At 40.0% G+C, this 15,523-nt stretch overlaps 1 protein-coding gene across 1 annotated transcript in view; it reads right to left on the bottom strand.

Annotated features, from left to right (window-relative positions):
• Positions 1–15,523, bottom strand: part of LOC118573395 — a 120,190-nt gene that overhangs the window by 11,819 nt on the left and 92,848 nt on the right. The window contains exons 8-10 of the mRNA XM_036173691.1: positions 5,273–5,430; positions 3,001–3,043; positions 995–1,181 (exon numbers count right to left, since the gene is read on the bottom strand). Coding sequence (XP_036029584.1) covers positions 995–1,181; positions 3,001–3,043; positions 5,273–5,430 — 388 coding nt within the window. The remainder of the gene's footprint in view (positions 1–994; positions 1,182–3,000; positions 3,044–5,272; positions 5,431–15,523) is intronic.

Below are 15,523 nucleotides of genomic sequence, written 5' to 3' on the forward strand. Positions count from 1 at the left end.
ATCTTTTAAATACACATATTCTATATGTATATTCTATTTCAAATACATATGTATGCTGTGGGATATTTGTACATTATGTGAAGGTGTATTGCTGTGATTGGAGTAATAAAAAGCTAAATGGCCAATAACTAGGCAGAAGGCAGAAGAGAAAAGAGGAGGAGGAATCTAGGTATGCAAGAGATGCCAAGAGATTTAGAGAGGAAACAAGAAGTACAATATGGAAGAGCAGTAATGCCACATGATAAAATATAGATTAATATAAATGGGGTAATTTAAGTTATAAGAGCTAGTTAGCCACAAGCCTAAGCTATAGGCTGAGCTTTCACAATTAATGAGAAGTCTCTGTGTCATTATTTGTGAGCTAGTGGCCCAAACAAAAATCCAACTACATATATAACTTCATAAGAATGTAAAGTAATGCTATGATAAATGCATGTAATATATATGGCAGTAGCTTCTTACATTCAGACCACTAAATGCAGAACTAATGCTATTTCAGTGACAATGGTTCAGTCTTCACAGCATTCTTGTACAATAGACAGCTGCTATTTCCATTACTTCCATTTTATAAGTAAGAAAAGTAAATTGTGGGAAGTTGAGCAAACTGACCACAAACAAACAAGCAAACATACAAACAAACATACAGCCAGCATCCAAGTTAGGAATACTTTGGGGGAAAAGATGATGTTTCTACCTAGGAAAATGACTAGGATTCCCTTTGAAGGTCATCAGTGACCAAAGGAATGAGGAGCTGGTCTTTTAACTTCTAAACATCAAACATGAGGCATTAAGGCTCCAGGCTCCAGGGTTAGCCTGGCTGTTAAGACCTCAGTAGATTGGTTACAGTAGCAGTGCAACAGTGCCTCTTCTGTGGAGCATCTACGGGCTATCTTGGGTGAAGCACTTGTACAGGGCCTTACAAAAGTTCGATAAAGCTAAGGTGTCCTCTCTAGTACTGTAATTACAATAATTTCAAGGGACGTTGATTCCTTACCTGATGCCTGAGTGGAGCGAATGCTAGCATAGAAATACAAGCAGCCATCCTTCAGAATGCAATAGTGTTGGAGCCACTCCCTTGTGCTTCTCTCCAGCTGGTGCAGAAGGCCCAGACATTCAGGATGTTTGATAGCAAGAGGTGGGAGCCTACTGTTGTGCAGTGTAACATCTTCCCAGACATGGTTCTGCAGGTGTGGTACAGCAATATATAAGTAGTCATCTTGCACCAGATGCCTTTGACCCACAGAGCAGTGACCTGGGGCTAAGTCTGTTTGACTTTAGGGAGCCACTGCTCTAAAAGAATTCTATTGCTAATAAAATCTCACTGCTCAAGTCACAGCCATTTTATCCTTTGCCTAATAGAGAATTCCCTCTTCTCTTTGGTTCTTTGGTTTCTATTGCATTCTAAAGAGATCAAGAGCATCAACCCCCCCTCCAAAAACAAACAAACAAACAAACAAACAAACAAAAACCCAGGAGATTGGGAATAGAGAGCCAATGGGAATAGGTACCTCAGCAAAGAGTTGCTGATGTGCCTGCTTGCAAAGCTCTGGCCTGCCATGGGGCTTCTCACATCACACTACCCTCCAAGGCTGGATCCTGGTATGTCCACTATGAATAATAGCAGCCCCTGGCTCATGCCTTTCTTTATCTGAACCCCCACTTGTGCAAATTAAATGCTCCAGGCCAGCCCCAGCCTTGGGCTCTCACGGTCACTGATGTGGAAGGCTGATGATAAATGGAGCCCCTCTAACCTGGAGGGCAGCCCTCAGTCCACAGGCCTGGGAAACAGGCTCTTTCTGAGAACTCTGACCCGCGGCCAGGAGCACTGCGCTTTATCTCTTCATCAGTACTGCCCTGCGCTTGCCAGTTTCTCTTTGTTCCGTTTTGGTTTTGCCCTTCAGTTTTAGTAAGGCGGTGAAAAGATATCAGAATGCAGAGCTTGCTGTATTCTGTGCTGTGAAGTGGGAGCCTGCTGGGAGTTTGGCTGTTCATTTTTTTTCACTTGCTGCTGACACTCTGAGTGCATTAGCAGAATAGATAGCTCTTAAAAGTATTCAGGCTCGTTAGGGTGGTGCACTAGAGAGACGGGTGAGACTACTTAGTGCTGTGTTCCAGGTAAAATGAAACAAAAGCCCTGCTGTTCATTATATGACAATGCTTATGATTGTTCTGAATGGACACTTATAAGGCAAGGACTTCCAAACTCCACCCTGAACTTCTGCCAATGCATAAACTCAAAGTGCGCGCGTACAGACAGTACTAAGTGAATGCCATCTTATGAAGGAATGATCTTATTAAGTGCAGTTAATAACTTCATTACAAACCATATCCACAGTGTAAAAATGAAACAGCTGGGCTTTAGACAGTGGCCCTCACAATGTGTTATGGCACAAACTCAGAAAGGGGGTACTCAGTGCCTTAGGCTCTCAAGTGATGGCTTAGCTGATTATGTAACTAAATCACTTAACATTTTGTAGGTATATATATATCAGAATGATATTGCTCAAAAGTTGGAGATCATGAGTGTGGAAAAATAGTTCAAGGTGACTAACACATCTATATAACAGAAACGAACATGTCTCTCCTGGCACTGAGAATCTGAATACAGCGCACACTCTCTCACAAGCTGCTTAGACAGCCACAGCAGCCCAAGACATCCTGGAGATCTTGAGAGCACAAAGACCCAGCAGCATTTGTTTGCCACCATGGTGGACTACTGTAAGGCTCTGTGTGCATCAGAAATTACACTCCACTTTGTGACTCCATCCTGATTCTTCCTGCAAGGGATGTCATACAAACTTCGGAAAATAAAAAAGAGCAGCAAGACCAAATGCTCCCCTCTTGGATCCAAGCAGAACCCCTGTTGACTCCGAGTCCCTTCCCCAGCATTTAGAACAGACCTAAGATGTCCCAGACTGGGCAGCACAACATCTACCTTGCTCCCTTCTGTACAGAAACACAAACCTCAAACAGAGACCAGGGCTGACGAGGAAACCTTACCTGGCAGACAGGATGGGCTGCTCTGTGCATTGCTTCAAGCCACCTGAAAGACAATAAAATGAGAGGGACTACCCATGGGGACTGTGTAGTGTCCCATAGAGGAGCTTGCTCTTGCTTAACCTGTCCTTCAGGCAGAGCAGTCCAGAGCCTCAGATGTGTTTCCTCACTGCTGGCAACAAATTCTTGCAAATGTAAGGTTAGTTTGTGGCAAAGCCTTATACTGTTAGGCATATCTAAAGCAAGATTCATGGTATACCCCACTACTGTCATTTAATCAGTGCCTAAGAGAGAATTCATTCACTATTTCTGAGGTTTGGAATTTATTTACAAAAGCATGAATGCTAATAATTGCTATACTAACCATAAGGCACAGTCTACTAAAATATGGAAATACTGGTGAATGGCTAGTGCCTAGACTCCCTTCAAGTGTCCTTCAAACATAGTGGCTTTGTTGGTATGCCTTAGTGGTGTTCCATCTGGAGGCCTGAACTCTTCCAGGCTTGCTTCTTAGCCTAGGATCGGCAGATGGACCCTAACCCACTTGCCAACCTTTTTCAGTTTCGTTTCAAACTCCCCAACTTCCAAACATTGCTCGCTGATATCCCCACAGTCCAGTATATTTCCCCAGATCCCCTCTGCTCCATTTCTTCTTCCGTATGTGTATCTCTTCCATAAATAACTCCTTCATTCCCACATTTACAAGCCCCTGCTTCCTGTTCTCAGTTGGTATGTCATATAACTTCTCTTAGGATACTTCTCAACTTTTATTTTGTATTCAAAAGAACAAATGCCCTACCACTTTAGTTCTGACTTGGCATTTTGTTTTGTTTATTTTTTTTTCATTTTTTGAGATTATAATTTAATTACAACATTTCTCTCTTCCCTCTCTTCCTACTAAACCCTCCTATATACCACTTTCTGCTCTCTTTCAAATTCACGGCCTCTTTTTCCCCACTAATTATTATTAGATGTACTATATAGACATATATATATATATATATATATATATATATATATGTATATATATATTCCTAAATCTAACAGGTTCAGTCCATATAATGTTACTTGTGTGTCTATTTTCAGCACTTACTGTTGGACACTGGATGACCGATGGGTGTGCTTTTCTCGGGGAAGACTGTTTCTGCTACTCTCAGCCCTCCTTAGCTGCCTGTTGTGTTTTTGGGGTAGAGATGAGACCTCTTGGTCCTTCTTCTGTCTGCTTTGCCATGTCTATCAGTGTCCTCCCTGTTCAGCTTACATTTAGGCAGTCACGTTGATGAGGTTTCATGACTGTAGCCTCTAATGTTACCAGGGGATACACTCTCACAGCGAACTCCCTGATCTGCTGGCTCTGACATTTCCACTTCCTCTTCCACAGTTTTCCCCATTTATTTACTTTTGGGGCCAAAGATGGCTCCTCATTATGCAGATAATCCACAAAATCTTTAAAACGGTGTCTTAGGCATGTTTGGTGTGCACAAATACTGTGAGATAGGGCAAAGTTGTTATCATATTATCCTGGTTGTCCTTTACCATATGTTTATTCAAACATGCAATATTCCACAAATAGGGACAGAATACTTTTGCCCAAGATGTTACTTATCTAGTGCCTCCTTTAAGGTTGGAAGGAGGTATTTGTTAAGACTAGACACATTGATGTGCTGCTTTTCCCCATTCACTTTCTGTTCTGTAGCCTGTTCACCCCTTACCTTAGCTTGTCAGGTCCTTCCTTACAGTTTTCATTTGGCTCACTGAAATGGCCAATGAACTGCATTCCCTCAGTGGAATGGAATGCATATCTAATGGCCGGGAACTTTTGCTACATTTTAGAATGCCAAAACATTCTCCCTCTTTGTGGAATATATGCTTATACAATGTCAGTGGAGTCTCTGTTTATTTACCTCATCTGACTCAACTGTATTGTTCCTTCATTATTTTATACTGATAACTATCCATCTTATCATGTATACATCTAGTAATTTGTTAGGAATGAGAGATATAAACAGGGAGCTACAGCTTTATTGAGCTTTTGTCTTTTAAAGAAAAAAAGGAGAGTTACAGTAGTGATGTTAACAGAGTATGCTCATGTTCTTTGGAAATTCTTTTTAAAAATGAAATAATGACATCTTAAACTTCTTGAACTTAATAAAACATATGCTACCATATTTTGTTCTCTGTTTATTTCTGCTTCCAAGAATATGAAAGTCTACTGCTCATGAAACATTCTTCTGACTGAAAGTAAAACCAGAGAGCCAGGAGATTAATGTATTACCTTTTCATCTCTTGGTTTGAAGTTGCACAGAGGCAAAATATTCTACTTCCAGACTGAGGCATACAGTTAAACACAAATGGTTTTCCCAAGCTATTGTCAACATCAATTTCTGCTCCTTCTAATTTTATTATGTCTAGAGGTGGCCACTTCTCTTCATCCTGTAATTGATAAAGAAGATGGTCAGTTAGTGGAGAAAATGAAGAAAGCAAGGAAGACTATGATGATTATGTTTTCCTTAACATGAAAACAAAGTAAAACACACTTTGAAAATGATATCTTCCTTAGCATATATTATAATATTTCAAATTATGTTTGTAATTTTTAAACTCCTTTGAATAGCTGTTATTAATATGAGCTTTATTTATGCTCATTTGGGAAAGTATTACCAGTGCCAGCTTCCCCATAACCAAAAAGGACAACAAAAGAAATCTGTATCACGTGATATACACTGTAATGATGTGATACCTCTACACAGCACCAACACTATGAGTTCCAGCACCAACACTATGAGTTCCATGCTTACTGTATGCCAGGCCAGCTTTTAATATCATTTCCATCAACCAGTTGGCTTGACAAATTTTCATAAGATTTATGAATCTGCATATAATAGATCAAACACAGTCATACAAAAGAATAAAGAATATTTTTCTATAAAGGACAACACTTTAACATATAATGATATTCATGTAAAACTAAAGTAATTTAGTAAAGTAAATGGTCTTTATTTTTGTTTATTTTATAGCTATTTTTCAAAATTTCCTTTTCATTATTAATATCTGTTTTTACCACCTCTGCATTGAGCTATAACTTACTTACTTAGCATGAAGTCCCTCACTGCACAGTTACATATCATTGATGTTTACTAAATTTATGGAGTTAAGACACTACCACTGCAATCTAGATTGGAAATATGCCCATTAACTTCTAAATTTACTTTGAGTACATTTACAGTCAATTGCTACCATTTCCCAAATCACAGATGAACAGGCACATTTTTGTGTCCTTATGCATTTAGCATTCTTGGATGCTTAATAGAAGTGGAACCATATAACTTGTGGTCTCTTTACTTAGTGTGGTATCTTTAAACTTCTAAGTTGCAGCAGGAATTAGCACTTCATTCTTTTTTAAGACAGAGTGATATTCTATTGTAGGAGATGTGACAATTTGTTTCTTCATGGGTAAGCTGACAAACTTTTTTTTTTCTGGTGTAGGGCTATTTTGAGTAATACCTCTATGAATACTTGTGTTCACGTCTTTGGCACATAGGTGAATGGATGCAAGGAAATTCTTTAACTATAAGTATTATCTTATACATTTTCATGAACTATATCTTAATATTCACCTTTTTAGAGAAGACTATTAGATCCAGTGATATGCTCCAGTACTACACAGATGACACAATGGCAGAACATGAACCCTGTCTTCCAGAAGTGTCTTTTCACACTGCATCTATCAAATGTCTGGCTTCTTGGATCACTGGGATATAAGGGCCATTGGTTTTTGGAATCGATGATAAATGCTTGTATTATTCAACATTTTGGCTACTTAGTTACATTTTCAGGGACATCTTAAAAATGAATTAGAAACAGAAATAAAATGTAATGAACTTATTCCATTGGGAAGCAACTGATGTGTTCACTGAAAGCAAATACCCACTGAGTCTGCCTTGTGAGGGCCCATTATACAGATCAGGTGATGCTGGCCTGAGTGTCAGAACTCTTTGGTCACTCTTGGAATGTCAGGGTCCTTCCACATTCTTGGATGTAGGCGAATTCAGCAAAGTTTAGTCATGGCACACTCTACAACCAGGAATACGGCCTTTAGTCACTTAAGAGGCTCTTCCCTTAGAAAGCTGTGGAGCCCCCAGCTGGATCAGGCCCTCTGGATAAGTGAGATAACTGAATATCTTGAACTGTTTGGGAGGCACCCAGGCAATGGGACCTGGACCTGTCCTTAGTGCATGAGCTGGGCGTTTGGAACCTTGGGCTTACACAGGGACACTTTGCTCAGCCTGGAAGGAGGGGACTGGACCTGCCTGTACTGAATCCTCCAGGTTTAAATGAATCCCCAGGGGAGTCTTGTCCCTGGAGGAGATGGGAATGGAGGGGAGGGGATGGGGGGAAGGTGGGTGTGGGGGCGGGAGGGGGGAGGACAAGGGAACCCATGGGTGATGTGTAAAATTAAAACACAAATATAATAAATAAATATGTGATGTCACATAAGAAAACTTAAAACAAAAAAACAACAACAAAAAACAAACCAAGAGGCTCTTCCCTAAAGTGACGTGTGTGAGAAAAATGGATTGGATTTAAAAGGGATACTTTCTCTTACAAGCTCTGCACCACGGCCAAGACGGCCTTTTAACTAATCTCAGCTGCTGCCTCATGTTCCCTCCCAATGAGCCTTCTGTAGCCCTGGTAGCAGCTGCAGTGACACTTTGGTCATGGGGCATTGTAGCGCATGTGGATTCCCCTGCAGCTGTGCTTTCTAGTGTATTCTTTTATCTAGGTTTCCCTGGTACAAGAACCTTTAAACCTGCCTCTTGGTGAGATCCAGATGTTGAAAAGAGACTCCACTCGATCTCATCTTAATACTGCCAGCACTGGGGTGCCATGCTCATCAATGAATGTTTTCTAGAGATAAAGGACAATTAAAACCTGGCTTCTATTTTACTGTCATGACTTAAAAATCAAAAAACAAAAAGCCAAAACAACAATAACAACAAAAAAAGCCTATTTCCTTCAGAAAAATTCAGGCATTTAGCTTGGCGATGATCATAAAATTGACTCTGTTTGATCCCTTCCCTAAAGTGCTGCCAAAAGTCTTTCTTCGCTGGCTGTAATGGAACAATGAACATTTCTTCAAGGCTGCATTCCCCACAACTTTATATTCTTTTGTCCAAGGCACAGAAATCCTCTCCACTGCTGTCTATTCTGGAGCCAGTTCACAGGTCCAGCTGCTGCCTGTGTGCAGGATTGATTAACATAGCACGGATGCTGAGGGGATTTAACTAGGAATTGTTTAGTGACGTCCAGAAGCTATAGACTGAGAATAAAGGAACCCGGGCTGCTTGTGCCAGAAGACCTTGGGTGATGTTGGGGTTGTCTATCATGGAAATGGTATTTTTTTATAGAATGAATTCCAAAGGTCAGAGTGTTCCAAGACGGGAAACATCAACCCAACCTAGAGTGAATGCACTTCTAAAATAGATTGTCTTTATGAAGAAGGAGAAAGACAAGGGCATTTGTGTGTTTGTGAGGCTTTCTGTTAAAATAAAACTACCCATGGATGCCTTTGAAATCTTGCTTTGGTCAAAATTTTGGTTTGAACATGACAGAAATTTGTTGTTGCCACGTCTCCTAGTCTTTGAAAAGGAGAAAAAAAAAAAAACACTGAGAACACTGTGTGTAATTTTCACTTTATCTGGGAGTACAATCCTGAAAATTCACAGACTTTTAAGGAGGCAGGGAAAGACATCTTTACCATGAGAAAGAGATCATTCTGAGTGAAGAAAAACAGAGACAAGACAAATCTAGACAGAAAAAGACTGTCTTAAAGGGGAGCACCCCATGAAAAGATGAATACAATGCAGAGCTGAGAAGCTATGAAACTGGAGGATTGGAGCAAAATTGAGAAGTGTCCATCAGAGCTTTGTTAATGACACTGGGCACCCTTTATCTCTAGGTGGTCGTTTGGAGCACCTTCTCTCTGTCAGCAACTAAAACCACCATTCTTTGATGGTTGTGATAAGAAGCATATGGCTGACCAGGCCCTAGGGTCAGAAGGGCATGAGTGAGAAGGAAGGAGAGAAGAGAAAGGTTTTCACTGCCTTGCCTTTTGCCCTCTTTGTATTGTGGAAAAAATAGAAATCATGACTCTTGAGGAGCTACAAGCACCTCCCTAGATTGTTTCAGGTCATTTATGTATGCATTTATTTATTTGTTCATTTGTGTTTAATTTTTCTCCTCCAAGCAGGTAAGATAGGATGAAAATGACAGAAAATCGAAAGTCAAATGAACATGAAAATCATACCCCTCGTTGACGAGTAATAATAGTTTCCCAGTTAAAGCTTCATGATTTTTGACATTCCCTTTTACTTTGATCAAAGAAAAAAAGAGATGAAGACAATTTCATAAATTTCTAAATTTATAACCACTTACGCTTCCAAGCAGGAGTATGCCCATAAGGTCTTTCATCTTTCCATAGAGCTATGGCTCCTTCCTTGCTTTTATAAAAATCCCTGGCTGCAGATGTGACATCAACAGAGGTAACTGGCTGCCAACTGAGAGTTTTGTGCTTTCTTTTTCAGTTTGCCTGAAGTGAGGAATCAGGTTTTCAGTGTGATAAATACAGGCTGACTGCATCATGTTGTTTCCTGGCAGCGGCAAGATTCCAGGCTCCAGGAGGCCCTGGGAGCCCTTGCAGCTAAAGGAACTACTTGTCATTGGACAAATCCTGATGTTCTGGCCAGAAAAACAGGTATCTTCATGAAAGTTAGCCCAGGGGAGGGTTTCCAACAGTATTTGAGTTTGGGCTACCCAACTCTACAGCTTTGAAGAGAAATTTATGTTCTCAATTGAATGGCTCAGCTGTTATGTTTTTTCCTTGGCTCCTAACTTACTCTTAGATGTGTATGCACAATCATGCAATACTTACCATTACAAAAGGGGACTGAAGGACTGAAGGACTGGATATGGTGGTATATGCCTTAAATAGCAGTACTCAGGGCATAAAGACAAGATTATCATGAGATGGAGGCCAGTCTAGACTAGACAGAGAGTAGAAGGAAAACCTGAGGTGTATAACAAGACCTTGTCTCAGCACTTATGCTTTAAAAAAAGAAAAGGCTGTGAAGTAGTGAAACTGAGTGAACAGCCTGAAAGCTGTGAGTCCAACAAGGGCATTCTGTACCATGTGACCTTTGACAAAAATGCTTGTTTTAAAGTGTCCTTCCTGTCTAAATGCACAATAGGGCTCACATATCCTCAGAGGGTCTATTCTGAGGACTCCAGTGGATGTGTGAAGCAGAGAGTGCTGGACCCTGATTATAGATGTTTTTCTGCATGCCTTGAAATGTTGCCATGTAGTACAAGACTTGGTTGGTCCTTCTGGGTTTTGTGTCACTCATTTGGATCAATACTTCTATACATTATGAACATAATTAACTAAAGCAATAAGCACAAAAACCATGACACTAAGACAGGTGATCTGATAATTGAAATGGCCAATAAGTGACAAATATGGAATGTAGATACAATACAAAAAGTCATGCTTTATGTCAAGAGTGGGATGCAGTGGGATGATAAGATATATCACATTACTCAGAAAGAGTTGCAATACGAGATGAATTGTTTGTTTCTGGACTTTTCCATTTAGATTTTTTTAAACACAGTTGACCATAGGTAATGGAAACACTAAATCCTCAGAAGGTAAAATCATAGGGAAAAGGCACTATGCGCTCTCTCTCTCTCTCTCTCTCTCTCTCTCTCTCTCTCTCTGTCTCTCTCTCTAAATATATATACATACTCTACACCCAGAGAAGTGGAGGTGGAGTTTGGATCCCCATTATACTACTTAGTGAGTCACTTAAATGATTTGCTATTGACATCATAATCACCCTGTGCCTCAATTTCTTTTTTGCAAAATAGGGTTGTTTTGAGTTAATCAGATGTATAGTGTTTAAGATAATGCCTGACATTGCATAAATGGTGTATAAATGTTTGGGCTAAGATGTTCCTGCCACTCCTAGACAGAGGCCTGCTCCACTACAGAGGACCAGGCTCTTATTGCTGAGTTGCCTAGAGGGGATAAGTTCTGGATCTTTGTCAAGCCCTGCCTCTCCCATGCCTGGGTTAACAACCTGAGCATTGATGAGGTTCTTTGTGTTTTCCTTCTTCCACCATTCTGTGGTTCTTGTATCATCAGCTGGACATTACATTGGACACTCAAGTCCTACCTAGAGTCAGACTGGTTTTCTGATTAGACATCTTTCTTTCTCACAGTTTAGGAGACTGAACACAGGGCTTTGCAAAGACTAGGCAAGTTCTCTGCCACTGAGCTACAAGTCTTTTCTTACTCTCATCAGCTTTCCTGCTCTTTTGGTCATTTTCTCTGATGGCTGGATATTTCCAAGTCTAATGTTTCAATTATTTGTCGTCACTGGTTAATCGCGGTGCCATTGCTGTGAAAGAATTGCCCCAGTTGAGAGTTCTAGTTCACAGATTTTGTCTACAGACACGATGGCTTACCCTACCCTTGGCGCATAGGACATACGGCTCCATGCCTTCTTTTCAGATTCCCTCCTCTTCCTTCTTGTTCTGCTTTTGCTCTTTGTGAAATGAATTGATAATGTATGTAGAAATGAAAGAAAAAAAAACCTGCTTTTCTTCTGAAATCTTCACCTCAGTTTCATTATTTTCTCTTAATACTGAATTTGCTCAAGTCCTTGATATTTGGTACCAGTGTCTCAGATCATCCGGTGGTTAGTGTTGACTCTTTTGCCTTTCAAAGTATGGACTAGTATTACGTACCCAATAGGCTTTACCGCTCCATCTCAGGGATCTAGACAAAACAACCAACCACTTATATATAAAGACTGAGCTTCTCTGTGTTAGTCTTTTGATAATTTAATATAACAATCCTTCTGGATTTGGATGTTCAAAAGAACCTAAATAATGCTATTTCCTACCCCGGAGCCCTTGAGACTTTCTCTAGTGCTAAGTACAGCTTGTCTATGGCTTTCCCTGGTTCTCACCTTGGACAAAAATGACATAGTAGGGATTCCCAGGCAATTCCGACCCAGGGGCTAGTCCAGATTTCTTCTCTGTATGCTGTTCTATGATCTGTGAGGATGGGCATTTGAGGATGTGATTTTCCTCCACTAAGCGTTACTCAAAACACTGGCCTCCTGAAGAAGAAGGTTTCACCAGCTGCCAGATCAAATAGAATACCACCATCCCTCATATGTCTTACTGCATTGGACTTCCTCCTGGGCCCAAGTACCATTCATGGCTTACTTAAGTGCTAAGAGTTCTGATGGCTGCCATGATGCAAGCTCCATGTTCTCTGGACTTCACACCTGTATCAGTAACCCGATGCCCTTCGTACACCTGACCTGCTGCATTCCTGCTTAGCACCCTTGGTTCACCTGAGCACTGTTACTTTGCTTTTTGTTTCATATGTGTTTCCTCAGAGACTATAGGTTTGTTCTGACTGGGCACCCCAGCATCCAGTGAGCCCAAACAAACCTTTTCAGTGATTTTTGAACTCTCACCTCCAAACGTGTCCTTTGTGAGCACTTTTCTTCTGTCCTAAGATACCTTTTAGGGATCCCTGTTTACAGATATAATTACTCTTTCATGTTCTTAGGCAATAGTTCTCTGCATTAAATTTCCTAGTCGTGTTACTTTGTGTGACAATTCGTTTCTTTTTGTTAACGTTGTAATAATTATTTGGTCAAACCATTCTAAGTGTTCTAAGGAAGCTATCTTTCAGACACGATTGATATTTGTATCAAGAGAATTTGAGTTAAGTAGCATAGCCTTCATAGTTTGGAAGAGTTTCATCCAGTCCATCGAAGGCCTCAAGAAAAAATACTAGAATACTGACATTCTAAAACAAAGAAATCAGTATTTTCAACCTTCCTTCCTCCCTCCCTCCCTTCTTTCCTTCTTCTTTCCTTTCTGTCTGTTGTCTGTGCCTGGGATCAGTTCCAGAGACTTAAGCGTGCTGCCCGACCACTAAGCTACATACCAAATTCCACTACATGCTGTCTCTCTACTGTATGTGCTCAGATTGATATACTATGAGAACATCAGAAACATACAGTTGAGGCTTTCTCATGGTTTCCCAGCCATCCTTTTTATGAATGTCACTAATAGAAGAGTGGGCAAGTGTCACAGGATCACACCATTCTTCTCTCTGCCTCTTTTCAAGTTTCCCATCACTTTTCCATTTCCTGTCTTCCATTCCAGTCCCAACCATCCTTCAAGGTCTCTGTTTAAATTCCCTTCTTCCTGAAGTCTTGCCTTTGTAGCCTCCATCAATCTCTGTCTTCTCACAAAGCATGCTTGTGTCACATAACTCAGTGCTGAATTATGTAGGCTGTATGTGGACCTTCTTCCAAGAAAAAAAAAAATGACGTGGAGCTCTTCTTGTGCACAGGGATTCTGCTAGGTACTTTTTTTCCCCCCATGGTGAATTTGAAGTAGGAAAAATGATGCTGATAGCATCAAATGTGAACTATTTGCTAGCTGTTTTTACACGATCCTGTTTAATTCTGTGACTTAGTAAAATACTCTCCATTTTTTATGTATGAGGAAAATGAAGCACAATGCCTTGTCTGTGGGCATGAAGTTGAAAAGATCCCCAGTAGACAGAAAACTCAACTCAAGTCAGCCTGATGTTCCCTTTTCAGGAGGTCTGAACACCTGAAGTTTGTTGAGATGGACCAGTTAAGGGGACAGAATTAAACTTTTAGTTTTAATTATTAAGGACAATGGTAAAAATAGATATTATGTAGAATTTACCACTTTAAAATTTTGAGTGAAGTTATCACCATCATTCTTCCTCGGAAATGCTCTTCGTCCTCACAAGCTGAAGCTCCAAGCTGCCTTAATTGAGTCCCCATTTCTCACCCCAGCTCCCAGCAGCCATCTTTGTATTTTCTCTCTCCATGACCTTGACCACTTGAGCAACTTATGCAAGGGCAGCGTACAATATTTGAACTTTTGTGACTAGCTTATTTCACTTAGCATAGTGGCTTTAAGGTTCATTCATGTTACAGAATGTGTTAAAATTTCCTTTCTTTTAAGAAAATGTGATAGGAGCTATATAGACGGCTTGGCAGTAAACATCACATATTGTTCTTTCAGAGGACCCATGTTTAGTTCTCAGCACCCATGTTAAGTGGTTCCCAACTGACTGACTGAAACTGTAGCTCCAAGGGAATCCACTATGCTATTCTGGCTTCCGGCACTCATGTGCATACATGCTCACACAGAGACACACATACACTTGCAAATAATTAAATAGGTGAATATGTTAAAAAAAGTAATAATACTCTACTGAATATATATGCACATCTATCTATCTATCTGTCTATCTGTCTATCTATCTATCTATCTATCTATCTATCTACCTGTATCTATCTATCTATCTATCTATCTATCTATCTATCATCTATCTATCTATCTATCTATCATCTATAATCTATCTTCTATTTATTTTACCTATCAGTCTGTCAATATATACTTAAGTTGCTTCTACCTCTTGATAATTAAGAATAATGCTGCCTTGTACATATATGTACAAGTAGTTGTCCAAGCCCCGGATTTTATTTCTTAGGCTATAATCCCAAGTGGAATGGCTAGGTCATTTGATAATTCTACATTTTATTGTTGAAGAACTGCCATCCTTTCCCCATAGTCATTATATCATATACCATTGTCACCAGCAGGGTACAAAGGTCCCAGTTCATCCTTATCCTTTCCAATAATCAATACTTGTTATTTCTTAGTTTTTAAATAATTGTTATTCTAATGGGTATGGAATTATCTATTGATTTGTTATTTATTTTTATTACTCTAATTATTGGAGATGAGACACTGAGTGGCTTCCCCCCATGCTTGTGGGCAATTTGTACATCGTTGGAGAAACTGCTACTAAATTTCTTTGATCATTTTTTAAAAATTAAGTTTTTATCAATTAATTTTAATAAACATGTGCCACATAAAAGGTATTACTGTGAAAATATGTATTTATTGTAAAGTGGCTACAAACACACACACACACACACACACACACACACACACGCACACAAACACTGTGGTGGTTTGAATAAGTATGGCCCTCATAGACTCTTGGGTTTGAATGCTTGGCCATAGGGAGTGGCACTGTTATGAGGTGTGGCCTCACTGGAGGAAGTGTGTGTGTGTGTGTGTGGGCTTTGAGATCTGATATGTTTAAGCTACACTCAGTAGGACACAGTTGCTTCTGATGCCCACATATCAAGATGTAGAACTCTCAGCTCCTTCTCCAGCACTATTTCTGCCTGTACGCCACTGTGAAGATAATGGACTAAACCTCTGAAACCGTAAACCAGCCTGAATTAAATGTTTTCCTTTATAAGAGTTGCTATGGTCAGGGTCTTTTCACAGCAATAGAAACCATAACTAAGATACACACACACACACACACACACACACACACACATGCACATCACTTTCTGTGAAAAGAATATTTAAACTCTAT

Source organism: Onychomys torridus, chromosome 23, assembly GCF_903995425.1.
Source record: "Onychomys torridus chromosome 23, mOncTor1.1, whole genome shotgun sequence".
In the NCBI taxonomy this organism is placed as follows: Eukaryota; Metazoa; Chordata; class Mammalia; order Rodentia; family Cricetidae; genus Onychomys; species Onychomys torridus.